This window comes from Channa argus, chromosome 1 (assembly GCF_033026475.1).
Source record: "Channa argus isolate prfri chromosome 1, Channa argus male v1.0, whole genome shotgun sequence".
NCBI classification, from domain to species: domain Eukaryota; kingdom Metazoa; phylum Chordata; class Actinopteri; order Anabantiformes; family Channidae; genus Channa; species Channa argus.
Window position 1 is genome coordinate 16,406,981 of NC_090197.1, and position 15,296 is coordinate 16,422,276.

Below are 15,296 nucleotides of genomic sequence, written 5' to 3' on the forward strand. Positions count from 1 at the left end.
TAAGGTGCAGCAGCTGTAACATTTCCTTTTTACCTCTTTTTCCACTTTTTTTCTTAATACTGCATTTTAATAATCATCTCTGTACATTGTGATCTCCAAAATCTGATTCTGTAGAAGGAATATATTTTAATTCCCCTCAATGATAAATTGCTTGTTTCTTATTATTAAAGTTAGTTCATAAAACAATGCTATCAACATAAATTTAGCTATTATTGACCCCCCCCAAAAAACAAAAACAAAATCAAAAATAAAAAACCTTTCAATTTCATAAAGCTAGCAATAGGAATAATTTGAAAATTGTGATGAATTGCTGTTGGAAGGCTTTCATGCCTAGGCTACCACTATGTTAAACTAAGACTATAACATTTTATGATCGTGGCTATGGATGGCTACACCAGTGTTTCCCAGCCATTCTCTAGGGTTACGTAGAGGAGGAGGAGACACTTTCTGTTGTCTTTCACTGTTCTCAACTCACCTCCAGTATGTTTACAGCTACTTTTCAACCCCTTCTTTTTGTGAATACTCTCATTCTCTTGGCCTGCTCTGGGCCTCTCCAGGAGGTGTGGTCCACAGAATTTCTAGCCCCCAGAGAGATAAGATTGACATGCCTATTACTGCCAGGAAGTCCATTAGAAACACAGCCTGCTCCAACTGACTTAAATGTGTGTGTATGGGTCGGTGGTGTGTAACTGAAAGTGCCCCTGTAATTTTGTGAGTTAAAACAGACACAAAACAAACTCCTCAAATACTTAATGCTTGCTGGCACTATAATGAATGCACACAGATATAATAATTGTTACTGATTTTTTTTTTCAGTATCTAAAGAAAGTGCTGGGGTACTTGACGAGGAGGATTTCGTTAAAGCTTTCACAGATGTCCCTACTGTTCAGGTACCCTACACACAGGAGCATAAATACAGAGGCTTGTACATATTCAGCTTCACAGGCTTTCAGAACCAAACTCTCTGAAATATATTTTCCCATATTACTTGGCCCTCTTCCCTCGCTCCTGCTTTTTTTCGCTATGTCTCTATACAGATATACTCAACAAGGGATCTTGAGGACAACCTGAATAAGATTCGTGAGATCTGCTCTGACGACAAACATGACTGGGACCAGAGAGCCAGCGCTGTCAGTATATTTATCTTCAGCAGTCTCTTTAGCTCAGGGGTCACCAACCTTTTTGAAAGTGAGAGTTACTTCTTGGGTACCGATTAATGCGAAGGGCTACCAGTTGAATATGCACTTTTGAAATAACAAATTTGCTCAATTTACCATTAATTATATGTTATTATTAATAATTAATTAAATTAATGATATTCATCTATGTGAAGACACAGATAATTTTAATGATTTCTTACAATAACTTTCAAATGTGATTTTAAAAAAGAATAGCAACAAAAAGATTTGATGCAGCTAATTCGTAAGTGGCGCTATGGTGATCTATTTTTAGAACAGGCCTGCGGGCTACTCATGTGGTCCTTGCAGGCTACCTGGTGCCCACGGGCACCATGTTGGTGACCCCTGCTTTAGCTCATCTCTGACAAAAAATAAAATTTTCCATTGCAGAAATTATTTTCTTCTAGTTGATTATCAAGGATGTCTTTTATGTGCTTTTTACAGCTGAAAAAGATCCGCTCATTGCTGGTGGCAGGCGCAGCCAACTATGACTGTTTTTACCAGCACCTACGGTTACTGGATGGAGCCTTCAAACTATCTGCTAAAGACCTACGCTCACAAGTGGTCAGGGAGGCCTGCATCACGGTGGCGTGAGTATTGATTACAGATACCTTGATCACTGAAGAGTACATTTGTATTATACACAGTGTACATTTTTCCTGAAGTAGCAAATAACTATCACATCAGGCCTTTAAATGTTTAAATGTGCAATCTAAATGGTTCATTTTTTCAAGATTATGCTCAATCTACAATGGTGATTGTGTTCTCATAGCCACCTCTCATCAGTGTTGGGGAATAAATTTGACCATGGTGCGGAAGCCATTGTTCCTGTGCTGTTCAACCTCATCCCCAACTGTGCCAAAGTTATGGCCACCTCTGGAGTGTCTGCTATTCGCATTATCATTAGGGTGAGTTTAGCAAACACTTAAAATATCTTTATCTTTTTTTCTGCTTATGTGTAAGTGTGAATGTCACTGCTGCAGTCTGATTCTAGGATCTTTATTTAATTTTCCTTTCACATCTCTGATTCTGTGCTTTTTTCCTCTATGTAGCACACCCACATACCTAGGCTCATCCCCTTGATAACTAGTAACTGCACATCCAAGTCGGTTGCTGTCAGAAGGTGAGAGTGCTAAAGACAATTATAAAAATGCTTTTGTTTTAATGAGCAGGTCTCCAACAGTGAACATAATGATATTAAATCATGCTTTGGGTTTAAGAAACTGAGGGAAATGTGTCATTTCCAGGCGCTGTTATGATTTCTTGGATCTTCTGCTACAGGAATGGCAAACCCACTCTCTAGAAAGGTGAGGACAAAAAAAAAAAAACCACTGTCCCCTAAATGTAAAAACATGACTGCAGTATTCACATTAGCATGGGTTACAAAGAGTAAAACATGTTTCTCTCCTGTTTTTACTTTTCACACTTTTGCATCTATTTTACAGGTACACATCAGTTCTGGTTGAAAGTATCAAGAAGGGAATTCGAGATGCTGACGCTGAGGCCAGAGTTGAGGCCCGCAAGTAAGAGAGACAGACAGACACAAACACGCGCACAAACAGTCATATCGAACTTTACTTGTGAGGATGTAGATTGACATAATGTGCTCCCTAGCCCTTTAATGTAATCATCACAACTGAACAACTAACCCCCTTTCAGTAATCTCAACTTAATAATTCTAACCCTAAAACCAAGTCTATACCATCAGAAAGCTCTTTGAATTTATGTAGAGTGGCTAGAATGTCCTCACAACAATGTTAATGTAACAAAATGTTTAAATGACACTAAAGACATGCACGCACACAGGCATTTCTTAAAAATACAAATATGTGAATGAGAAGCAGTGTTAAATCTCGCCAGCCTCCTTTTCCTGTTTAAATCAGTTGATTTCTCTTTCCATCATCACATTACTTCCTACTTCCCTCTGACATTTCCATTGGTCACTTTTCTTTTCTATACTTCTTCCTCTGTTTTTGTCCTTTTTACGATCTCTCCCAGGGCCTACTGGGGTCTGAAGAACCACTTTCCAGCAGAAGCGGATGCCCTCTACAACTCCTTGGAGTCATCATACCAGAGGACCCTTCAGTCTTACTTGAAGAGCTCTGGCAGCGTGGCATCACTTCCCCAAAGTGACCGCTCCTCATCCTCCTCTCAGGAGAGCCTCAAGTAATCAGCTTTAGACCTTTAGATTTCTGTAAAAAAATTTAAAAAAAAACATTTGAAACTGTTAATTCTACCGTGTTTATTATTGAGGTCAAAGCAGGTAGTGGGGTCGAACTGGAGTGCATTATGGGGGGGATAAGATTGTGTAAGCATGTGGAGTTGTGTACTGACTTACCTTTACCTTCTTCTTTAAGTCGGCCTCTGACTTCTAAATGGTCAGCAGCTCCAGGGCGAGGTGAGTCAAGAACGAACACACACAGAATCAAATACACTTGCAAGCACTCTCAACCACACAATCTCATGCTCATTCATTCCTGTAAAAACACGTACACTGTAATCACCCAACACACAGACGCACACACAGTCAAAATATCCCTCAGATTTCCCATCATGACTACGTTCTATCCTATACATCCACACCCAATTATGTTTTTATGTTACACACAAGTGCATGTATTTGTCCGGTTTTAGTATTTTGGTTTCAGTACTGTGTACGTGTGGTGCCTGCATGTATCTGTGTTTTTATCATTTCATTACCTCCCATTCCTTCTTCAATGCACTCCTTCACCTCCTCCTGTCCTGTCAGTCCCTGCGGGTTCAAAGGGTGGGGTGTCCTCAGCCTCGCTGCAGCGCTCCCGTAGCGACGTGGATGTAAATGCAGCAGCAGTCGCTAAGCAACGACGCGTTGGACAGGCCGGGGGAGCGGGCCGACTGCCCCCTGGCTCCTACTCGTCACTGGGTAAGGGCACTGTTAGTCAAGTTAGATGACTTATCAGATAGTGCAGACATCGGTCAGCGTGTGATCAACAGGATGTCAGACAGGTTCTTAATGATCAGCTTAAATGTAGAGATTTGGAGGTTACGCACAGGTGAAAGCAGGAAGTTAAATTCACATCCAGCAAAACAGCCAAAGTATATACACACTGTGACTTGCCTTTCTCCCCTTCTCTACTGCTGCATGATCATTGCCTGTTAATTATACCGTGTCTGTTTTTGTATGAACGTTCTTCGTGTGCATTTTAGATAAATGTTGTCTTGTGTGTTGTCTTTTCTTGTTGACCACTATATTTGCATCGTTTTCCTTTACACAGATGTTCTCTGACTAATATACACAATATTCCTTTCTTCTCTTGTTTCTCTTCTCTCTGCCCTTTTTCTTTTCCGTTTCACATTGTTTATCCTTTTCATTACTTTTGTGTTGCCTTGTTATTGCCAATTTCTGTTCAATTTTCATTACCCTTTCTTGTGTTTCTTTTGCTTATGTGACCTTTGTGCCTTTTTAACTATAATTTCTACCGAACCTTTGCATTTTTCTTTTCTTTTCTTTTCTTTTCTTTTCTTTTCTTTTCTTTCACCCTCTTTCTCTCTCTGCTACTAAAGATGATGCCTCTGATAAAACGGATGGTAAGATCATCTCAATATTCTACCAGCAACAACCAGCTCATGTTTTTGTCTTTCTCTTTCCTTACGCTATACTAGCCAAGGTTAATGCCTTTTATTCTGTTGTGGCCACAGTGCCCCCTGCTGTCATAATGTATTAATCAATTTAACCTTACTCACAATACAAAAATATATCTGATCGTCAACTATATCACAAACTGCACTCTTCTGTTATTCAGGGTTTACTGTGATATGAAAGATTTGTTGCACTGAGTATTGCATACACATTTAAGCTAGATGTGATATTTACAACATGCACCTTGTTTGTCTGTCCATAGGGGCCAGGTCAGACATTGGTAAGATTGTGGTTAGGTTTATGTGTTTGTCCTCCCTTATAAGGAATGTTCTAGTTGGAAGTGTTAAATTAACATCTTTGATTTCTAAATAGAAATAAATTTACAGTTGCAACTCCATCCATAATGGTGCAAGTCCAGTTTGATTGTTTTTAGTAGTGCATTTAAGCTAGTATTTAGATAGAAGTATGGCCTAACATAAACTGCAATTCTCGTAAAGTGGATTTGACTTTGCACTGCATAGTAGGAATGTCCCGATGCCAATACCATTATCGGGCATTGCACCTAATCCTGCCTTTGTGTAGTTGTACTAGTAAAACTTCTTGAGGGAGGTGGAAAAATGTCTGTGATTTAGAGCTGTTTTAAGATAATTGATAAGTATAGAAGTAAGACTGAATGCAAACTCTGCTGTGTTAGTCTTAAGATCATACTCATTTTTCAAGAATATTAATGTAATATAAAAACATTTAATATTTACGACTGACCTCAAAAATTACAGGGGATATATATAGTAACTAGAAATGTACCTGAAGTTTGCTTCATTTTTCCTTTATATTTGTTTAACAAACACCGCAAGAATTTGCATTCTTAAGGGATTTGTTTAACTGCAGTGGATTGATCAAGATTTCAATGTACAGCAAGACGGTTTATTACTTGTGTCAGTAATTTGGTACTGGCAAGTACTCAAATTTAAGTACTTCTGTATTTCTACTCAGTGTGGGAAAAAGTGGTATCGGGACATGCCTAGCTGTATTTATAATTAAAACTATGAACTGATTACTGAAGCTATGAAAAGTAAATTGGAAAATATTTTCATCATGAGTCAGTTACGTAATTTTATAGGCAATCAAAAACAAAACCAATAATGAGAATTATTGTTTGTTGCACCCATAGCTGCAGTAATCACACACTCATTGACCCTCGAATGCTACAAATGGCTCACAGATTTCTAATGCACTAAAGCATCCTTGGTGAGCACCTGGCTTGAACCTAAATGTTAAGTTTAGAATCAGAACATTCAGCAGCTTCAAGTATTAGTTGCTTTTTGTCAGCTTTAGAGCTTCTTAGATTTAGCTGCAAACACTGCATTTAGAGGTTCCAGGGTGCACTATGTTTTCTGTGTGTGTATTTTTACAGTTTTCCCTTCTACATGCATATAGGGCGTGTCCGTACCAAGCAGCCCCTGTCAACTGCCAGCAGCGGGTCCAGCCAGGTGGACTCACGAGGACGCAGTCGCACCAAGATGGTTTCCCAGTCTCAACGTATGTGCCCCCTCACGCCACACCACCTCCATAGCCTAAATTTAATCTCAGCTGAGTAAAACAATCTTGGTATCAAGTCCTCTTTTGAGGTCACAAGGCCACAAAAAATACGTTTGAAAGATACAGTGATTGGAGCGAATGTTTTTAGGGTTTTTAGTTTGTGTTTGTAGAGTTTCTTTACGTGTTGCCTTCATGGTAACGATAAGCTCCATGTAAATGTTTTTGTGCCTTCAGGTTCCGACGAATCCGATTGCACACCAGGTATTCTGTTTATATGTCAAAATGTGCGTGTGTGTGCGCGTGTATCACAGTGGGAATGGTGGCCCACCTGCTGTTGCTCTCATTCTGATCGAGGTGTTCTGTGTGAAAAGCAGGAAGTGTGTGTGTGTGTGGGTGTCTGCTCTCTGCATGCTATCACTGAGGTTAGTGTGGTGGACAGTAGATTTCAGCTGCTTTAGCCTGGCTCTGGCTGTCACCCAAGTTATTTAAAATATTTATACTGTGGGTGTATGTTCACTTAGCTACAATATTGCTGCTCAGTAGCAGGTGTGATTATACCTGCTTTGCAAAAATATTTACAGCTAACTGCTTACTGCTTGGGAGCGCTGTTTAAAAGTGCTGTGTAACCCAAGTTCAATGTACAGATCAGATCTGGACCTTTAGAGTTTAAAGCCCAAATCTCAGGAAATGGCAGCTGCACACAGGGTTAATATGATTTATATGTACTGTCTGTGTATGAGAGAGAGTGTGTAGATATTTTTGAGGTATATTTTTTTCCTCATTGTTTTCAGCTTTGCTTTATATATATGCCAGCTGTCCCAACATGCATTGCTTCTCCCAGGCTATCATCAGCAGCTGGTTCAGTGTGTGCTGTTGTTGTAGCAACACATCTTCAGTACTTGTTTTTTCTTTAATAAATGGATTTATTTATTCAGAATGCTTCAGCTTGGCCTACGTTTTTGGAATTGAATGCCAGGATCCGCTCCCATCATACTCCATTATGTGTTCTGACTTCATTTTGTGCGCTAACACCCATAATTCACCTGGTTTAATCTGCTGTTCCTTCCCCCCCTTTGCCTCTGCTTCCCCCCTCTTCCCAACTAATGGGCTTAATGGCTCAGGATCTCAGTCTGCTACCCCTGTTGGTGGTAAGATTATAATGCTACTTCTTTTTACCTGCTCCCTTCATCTTTATTGCCTTTCCTCTGTTGCCCTCACTCCTGCTTCCTACATGTGTTACCCAGAAAGGCAACTTATGCTTTGACTTTAGACACAGAGTGTTAACATGGCTGTTCTATGATCATGCTAAATGTGCTGCTCTGGTAACCTTTTGTTTTTGTTCACTTACATGTGCCCGAATGTAGCCAAAATATATAAATATCCCAGAAAAAGAAGGATATTTAATTATACTATGAAAGTAGATAATTATCTACTAAAGAAAAGATCGAATTCAAGTTTTACCTCTAAACAAGGGACACACAGTTGATGTGTTTATCACATGTAAATTGTTTTCTTTAGTATGCGCAATGCTTATAAAAAGTATTCTCCCCATTGCAAGTTTTTACAATATTTAATCACACTGAGCAACAGAAATTTTGACACAAGATTACTACAAAGTAAGGCTACACAATATATTGCTTTTGCATAGTCATTGTTGAATGATTATTTCTCCTACATTACTTCAGAAGAGTAGTCACAGCACATAACTGCTTATGTGTTTGATGCACAAAAATTAGTTGGATAACCAGCGTTGCACATGGCATATGCACGTTAATGCATATCATTTCAGATAACGGTCAATTAATTGTATTCTTTTGCATCTAAAGAAAGTGACCATGAATGTCGTTAACACACATTCTGAACGTGAGTGCCAAAGACTTTGTTTCAATATGTGTCTATACACTCTCCATCAGCCACCAGCTTTCCCTCCTCATCTACTCTAGTTAGGCCAAGGACCATGCAGAGCATTTGTGTTTCAATCTCTACAGTTATTCTAGAATGATCAGTTCTTTTCAAATTTAGCTATTCAAGTCATCTTGTGAAAATTCCTGTATATATTTTTTTTTTTGGTTGTTTTTTATTTCTGCCATATACGAAAGGTGGTTCGGAAGTTTTGGCCACCTATTTCATTTTAAATAGGGTGGCTTTTTCTATGTCTTCATTCTGTAGTTGTGTGGCTTTTGAAACCAATGGCTGCAGCTGGGATGATTCAGGGCAGTTAGATAAAAGGTTAAAAGGATTAAATTATTTTCTGTTATGTGTATGTTTTAAATCAGTTTCTTTAAAGATGTAAGAATTTTGAGATCTGTCAGTGTAAAGCCAAATCAAATCACTCATGATTTATTGTAGAAAACTAAAAGATGAAAACTTTCAAGGGGATGAATACTATTTATACTTAGCTTACAGTTTTCACCTAAAGATGACTAAAAAAAGGACTAGGACTAGACCGTGTGTGTGTGTGTGTGTGTGTGTGTGTGTGTGTGTGTATTATTACCACTTATTGTATATTCCCACACTTCCTATTTTATTGTGTCCTATTTTTTCTTTTATTGTATACATTGCATCCAGAAAGTATTCCCAGCGCTTAATCTTTTCCATGTTTTGTTATGTTACAGCCTTATTTCAAAGTGAATGAAATTCATTATTTTCCTCCAAATTCTAGAAAACAATACCCTATAATGATAACATGAAAGAAGTTTGTTTGAATTCTTTGCAAATTTATTAACAATTTTTTTTTTTAAATGAAAAAAACAAATGTACATAAGTATTCATGGCCTTTAACATGACACTCAAAATTGAACTCTGGTTGATCCTGTGTCCACTGATTATCCTTCAGATGTTTCTACAACTTCACTGGAGTCCACATGTAGGAAATTCAGTTGATTGGACATGATTTGAAAAGGCATACACCTCTCTATATAAGGTTCCACAGTTAGCAGTGCATGTTAGAGCACAAACCAAGTCACGAAGTCCAAGGAAAGGGACCTCTGAGACAGGATTGTATTGAGGCACAGATCTGGTGAAGGGTCCACAAAAAAATCTGCAGCATTGAAGGTCTTAATGAGCACAGTGGCCTCTATCATCTGTAAATGGAAGAAGTTTGGAACCACCTGGACTCTTCCTAGAGCGGGCCAAACTGAGGGATCGAGAAGGACCTTAGACACGGAGGTTACCAAGACGCCGATGGTCACTCTGAAAGAGCTCCAGCATTTGTCTGTGAAGAAAGGAGAACCTTCCAGAAGAACAACCATCACTGCAGCACTCCATTAATTAAGCCTGTATGATAGAGTGGCCGGAGGGAAACCACTCCTTAGTAAACGGCACGTGACAGCACCTGCCCGAAGGACTTTCAGACCATGAGAAACCAAATTCTCTGGTCTGATGAAACAAAGATTGAACTCTTTGGCCTGAATGCCAAGTGTCATGTTTGGAGGAAACCAGGCACTGCTAACCACCTGGCTAATACCATCCCTACTGTAAAGCATGGTGGTAGCAGCATAATGCTGTGGGGTTTTTGAGCGGCAGGAACTGGGAGACTAGTTAGGATAGAGGGAAAGATGAATGCAGCAATGTACAGAGACAGCGTTGATGAAAACCGGTTCCAGAGTGGTCTGGATCTCAGGCTGGGGTGAGGGTTTTATCTTCCAACAGGACAATGACCCTAAGCACACAGCCAAGATAACAAAGGAGTAGCTACGGGACAACTCTGTGAATGTCCTTAAGTGGCCCATCCAGAGCCCAGACTTGAACCCGATTGATCATCTCTGGAGGGATACTGCCCAAAAAGAGGCGTGTCAAGCTTTGTAGCATCTTACTCAAAAAGACTTGAGGCTGTAACTGTTGCTACAGATGCTTCAACAAAGTATTAAGCAAAGACGGTGTATACCTATGTACATGTGATTTTATTGGATTTTTTTTAATACATTTGCAAAGATTTCAAACAAACTTCCTTCGTGTTGTCATTGTGGGATATTGTTGTAGAATTTTAAGGAAAATAATGAATTTAATTCATTTTGAAATAAGACTGTAACATAACAAATATGAAAAAAGTTAAGCGTTGTGAATACTATCCTGATGCCCTGTAGCTCATGTGTTTTAGTAGGAACATAGAAATCTAATTATGTGTTTGTAGGTATGTGGCTTTAGTTTGTGTGACAGAGAGAGAGAGAGCTGAGCTAAGTCCAGTCTCTTGTGTTGAGCACAGATTGTGCTTGTTCGCCCAAATTTTGTTTTACATTCTTAAATTGAAGCACCACAGAGCAACTTCTCCTCAGGTTGCTAACAATTATGTGAGTCGTTGAATAAGATGCACTGGGGTTTGAAGAGCGGATTTCGTGGGAAATAGAGAGTTATGTTATGTTGTCAAAATGTATTTAATTTGGTGTAGTGTACGTATATGGAAGATTTAGTATGAGTAGGTTTCTACACTTCAAATCAAAACATATTGTCAAGACATTGTAAAACACACCTTTCTTAATTCTTAATTTTCTTCATGTTAATTAGTTTTAACATTAATATTGGGTGTTTCACCATTTACCTAAAGGTGCAGTGTCATAATAGTTGTCCTGGTCAGTTTTATGTGCATAGAACTAGCCATCATTATTAAAAAATATAAATTGCTTTCATTGTCAATTTCTTGTCTTGTATTGTTGCCTAAGAAGATTCTGATAATTACTCCGTCTTTGCACGTTGTCCTCTTCTTTGTCTGCATCTCTCTGAAGCTGGCAGTCGGAGTGGTTCACCGGGTCGCGTGCTCACGAGTACAGCCCTGAGCACCATGAGCTCTGGAGCCCACAGGGTACTAGCTGGGTCCAGTGGTGAAGGGCACAGACGCAGCCGCATCCCCCGTAGCCAGGGCTGCTCCAGAGACTCTTCACCTACCCGCCTGTCTGTTGGTAAGTAAATGGTTATATTTTTGCATGAAGGGAAACTCAAACATACACCCAAATCTGTCCTACAAATCTTACAAAGGCTTCCTTTTATATTTGTCTTTCTACGTTAGTTCTACATTAGTTAGTTGCTCAAAGCCAATATAGACTATACAATCTCAACTGACCAGTGATTCCTCAAAAATGTTGGCTAGTAATAAATTTAGTAACAGCAAGGAGAAATACACACAGTCCACAAACGTGGAATAAATTAATTTGTTCCCTCCTGGTCCCTGTCCTCCTTTTCCACTTCTTGTCCTCCCTCTTTTCCTTCTTCATGCCTCTGTCCTTTAGCTCCTTCCAGCATTAGTTCCATCTACAATGGAGCAAGCAGAGGAGGTAAGACTCTGACCTCGAATAGACCATCCTTCTATCCATCTCTTCAACTCCCTTTGTCTTTTTCATCCTCACTTTCTCTCCTCATCTTAAAATAATCCCTTCATCCCACATTCTTTATTGACATCTGTCACCATAAATCACACAATCTCCTTTGCCATCTAAATCCCTCCATCCAGTGGCAGCTGAGAGCCTCAGCCTCCTACACTCAGTCTTTCTAATCTTTCTTTAACTTCATGACATGTCGTTCTACTTATGGGTGCCTTTGATCAGCAGATGTATGTGCCTTATGAATATACATTCTCTTTCTCGTAACTAACATGTCATCAGTTGCTCATGAATAAAACTTTCTTGCAGGATCGGCAAAGCTTCATCAAGGTTTTGTAGCTCTTTGATAGTCTCTGATTAACCCTGTTTGGCTGGGTAGATACTAAACCTGATAAAGAAAGCAATAAACAAAGTATTCGTTGCCATGCTAATTGGTGAAAATGCATATCCTTGCCTCGCCCACCTCCTCAATTGCTACACTCAGATCATTTCCTTTCCTCTTCTGTGAGAGATTTGGAGTGTTTGTGAATATGGTATGTGCGTAGACCAGTCCTGTGCTCATGTCAGGTGCATCTCATCCAGAGCTAAAACGGTTAATTAAAAGGACATTTTTCAGCAGTAACATTTTGAAAGTAAATATGCCAAATATTTACATGTTGTAGCTTCAACTCTGAAAGTTTTTGCTGTTTTTAGTTACACTAAAAACACTAAACCCAAATGTCCTAGGGAGGTAGTTCAACAAATCAGACATTTAGCAAACATTTTGCAAATGTGAGCTTGGGCTGTTTCTGAGAACGATTACAGCAAGAAATGTATCAATCAGCATGAATAATCAAGAATAGAGCTTTAATGAAGTTGATCTGCAACCAATTACATTAACAAGTAAATAACAATCGATTAATTCTATGTGAGGATTTGCTCAGACAAAAATCCAGTTTGAAGATGTTGCATTGGACCTTAAAAAAAGATTGAATCATGTCAACTGGCTACTTATCAAAGCAGCTTTTTCCAGGGGACAAGATTCAATCTTCTGATAACCAAACATGAATGAATGAGAATCATCACTGACATTGGACCTTAACATTTTTTTTTTCAACTGTATATAGGCTTGACAACTATTCAGTTCATTGAAACTTTATTAATAAATTTAAGTGATAATGAATCCTTACATAATGAATCCTTAGTTGCCACCCTAATCAAGAAAATAAAGGGTAGTGTAATCATTACTAGAAATAACTGTTGACTGCAGCTGTTGAGATGCTACCTCTGGGCCTGTCAACCTGTGCTCGTTTTCCTTATTGTTTGTCTTTATCTATGTACTTCGCTTTCCTTTGTTTTTTTGCTGTCATCTTTGTGTCTTTCCCTTGTCCTTTGTCTTCTTACTACTTTTTTCTCCTATTTCTCGACACTTTCCTCCACTTCATTTCTTCTGTTGCGGTGTGGCATTAGCTCGGGGCAGTCGTATCCCTCGGCCCAGTATGAGTCAGGGCTGCAGCCGAGAGGCCAGCAGGGAGAGCAGCCGGGACACCAGCCCCATACGCTCCTTCACACCCCTTGGTGAGTAGTAGTAGCAGACAGATAACCACCAGGAATAAGTGATATACTCAGAATGAGGAAGACATTAAAGAAAATGAAAACCTTTCTTCTCTGTGAAGTTATCTAAAACAAGCAGAACAATCTTTCTGTTTTAATTTAGTATCTGATTTAAAGAAGTCGAGGGTAATAGGAAAAATCAAATAGTAAATAGGAAAAATCGAATATTTGCATGGATTTGCATGTTTTTTCAGCCTTTCTTTCTACTCTCACACCCTGTCCGATCATTGTGAGGGTTGTTTGTCGTTTGTGTGTGTGTGCGTGCGTGTGTTTGTGTGAGTGTTAAACTCTGTATGTGTGTTTTAATCTTGGTTGCAGCAACGCGGAGCTACTCTCGCTCCACCGGAGCTCTACACACACCTGATGCTTTTGGGGCTGCAGGTGAAGGCTGAGTACATATGTTTCTCTGTACCTCACCCACCCATTCTGATTTAATATTTGTTTTCTCCGTTTTCTTTTTAGTGTCACGCATCTTTTGTGCTTTGTCAGCACGTTTCTTTTAGTTTCCATCAGTCTCAATGGTATCTTGACATTCTGCTCCAGGTTGTCGAACCTTCCAGTGGAAAATGCATGCTTCCGCCCGTTCTGTTGCCCATTTACATCTATGCTGCTATTCTTACCAGTGCCCATTTGATTACTTTATTTAGCTTTGCCCCCTCTCTGCAGTGACATCAAGATTTATTTCTTTATTATTCTCTGTCAGTCTTGCCGTCTCCTCTCAATACTTATGTATCACCAAACAAGTCATCCCATCAATTTACTGGGTTGGCCCATAGGAGATAAAGTGATAAGTGGGGGAGAGAGATTTTTATTTATTTATTTATCTGTCCCATCTGTCATCCCATCTGACATCTGTCCCCTGCGATCCCTCTGTCTGTTCTTGCTCTTTCCTTTGATCAGGTATTGGCATAAATCAGTCCAGTCGTCTTTCTTCTTCAGTGAGTGCCATGAGGGTCCTTAACACAGGGTCAGACGTAGAGGAGGCTCTCGCAGATGCACTGGTATGAAAACTTACAAACAGAAACACACATCAGAAGCATATCCTAACTCTGTGCACAGTTCATTTAGTCATCACCATGGGCATTTCACACCTCGTGGAGTGTGTGCCTGTATGTTAACTAACCCCCAATTCCACCTCTGTTTAATGCTGTCAGCTGTTGGGAGACATTCGGTCCAAGGTCAGCTCCTTCTCCTGCCACTTACCTGTATGATGTGTGTTTCGATGTGTTATTGTCCTGTCGGTGCACGTTTTCCTCTTAGACCTTTTCATTACTCTTGCTTCAATTACAGCTTTGTTACAGTTTAATTTCATGCCGTGTCTGTTCCAACTGCAGAAGAAGCCAGCACGACGGCGGTATGAGAACTATGGCATGTACTCTGATGACGACGCCAACAGTGATGCATCCAGCGCCTGCTCAGAGAGATCCTACAGCTCCAGGAATGGAGGAGCCATCCCCACCTACATGAGACAAACTGAAGACGTGGCTGAGGTTAGAGGCAGCAGAAAGTATTGAGATTATTACTATTAATGTAGGAGGTGGATCACTTAGGTTCATGTAGAATTTGACATGGAGTTCATTCCATTTTGGTTCCATGCTGACTTTTTTTCTGTTAAATGTAAAAAAGAAGACAGCCATGACACTTCAGTATCAGGTTCACTGTTTCATTACGTGTGTTTGTTTCAGGTGCTGAACCGCTGTGCCAGTGCCAACTGGTCTGAGCGGAAAGAGGGACTGTTAGGCCTACAGGCATTGTTGAAGAACCAACGTACGCTCAGGTCGGCCACAGAGCATGCAACTGTGTTTACAATGGTTCAGCTAATTGCGGATTTTCATCTCACTGTGACTGTTTTTGATCTGCAGTCGAGTGGAGTTGAAGAGACTGTGTGAAATCTTCACCAGGATGTTTGCAGATCCTCATAGTAAGGTATGCGAGCATGCTTATGCCAAAATCCTGTGCAACAACACATAGATTTATCATTCACCCAGTTTGAGTTTACTTTTATTCTATTGTCTTTGTTTATCCCAACATCCTTTATTGTACCGGGTTCTGCCA

General features: G+C 39.7%; 1 protein-coding gene across 48 annotated transcripts in view; it reads left to right on the plus strand.

The window, feature by feature from the left end:
• clasp2 (cytoplasmic linker associated protein 2) overlaps nucleotides 1-15,296 on the plus strand; it is a 56,737-nt gene that overhangs the window by 29,783 nt on the left and 11,658 nt on the right. For 7 of the 48 annotated variants that reach the window (XM_067502279.1, XM_067501939.1, XM_067502237.1 and 4 more), the window contains 25 exons: nucleotides 817-890; nucleotides 1,038-1,130; nucleotides 1,623-1,768; nucleotides 1,951-2,086; nucleotides 2,231-2,301; nucleotides 2,426-2,485; nucleotides 2,624-2,701; nucleotides 3,177-3,344; nucleotides 3,536-3,576; nucleotides 3,928-4,080; nucleotides 4,722-4,745; nucleotides 5,060-5,077; nucleotides 6,235-6,336; nucleotides 6,571-6,597; nucleotides 7,458-7,484; nucleotides 11,058-11,231; nucleotides 11,559-11,603; nucleotides 11,958-11,978; nucleotides 13,098-13,205; nucleotides 13,560-13,622; nucleotides 14,142-14,242; nucleotides 14,396-14,419; nucleotides 14,576-14,731; nucleotides 14,927-15,018; nucleotides 15,104-15,167. In XM_067502279.1, the coding sequence (XP_067358380.1) occupies nucleotides 817-890; nucleotides 1,038-1,130; nucleotides 1,623-1,768; nucleotides 1,951-2,086; nucleotides 2,231-2,301; nucleotides 2,426-2,485; nucleotides 2,624-2,701; nucleotides 3,177-3,344; nucleotides 3,536-3,576; nucleotides 3,928-4,080; nucleotides 4,722-4,745; nucleotides 5,060-5,077; nucleotides 6,235-6,336; nucleotides 6,571-6,597; nucleotides 7,458-7,484; nucleotides 11,058-11,231; nucleotides 11,559-11,603; nucleotides 11,958-11,978; nucleotides 13,098-13,205; nucleotides 13,560-13,622; nucleotides 14,142-14,242; nucleotides 14,396-14,419; nucleotides 14,576-14,731; nucleotides 14,927-15,018; nucleotides 15,104-15,167 (2,066 nt within the window). The remainder of the gene's footprint in view (nucleotides 1-816; nucleotides 891-1,037; nucleotides 1,131-1,622; nucleotides 1,769-1,950; nucleotides 2,087-2,230; nucleotides 2,302-2,425; nucleotides 2,486-2,623; nucleotides 2,702-3,176; nucleotides 3,345-3,535; nucleotides 3,577-3,927; nucleotides 4,081-4,721; nucleotides 4,746-5,059; nucleotides 5,078-6,234; nucleotides 6,337-6,570; nucleotides 6,598-7,457; nucleotides 7,485-11,057; nucleotides 11,232-11,558; nucleotides 11,604-11,957; nucleotides 11,979-13,097; nucleotides 13,206-13,559; nucleotides 13,623-14,141; nucleotides 14,243-14,395; nucleotides 14,420-14,575; nucleotides 14,732-14,926; nucleotides 15,019-15,103; nucleotides 15,168-15,296) is intronic. The other 41 variants (XM_067502049.1, XM_067502322.1, XM_067502288.1 and 38 more) reach the window with 37 other exon arrangements.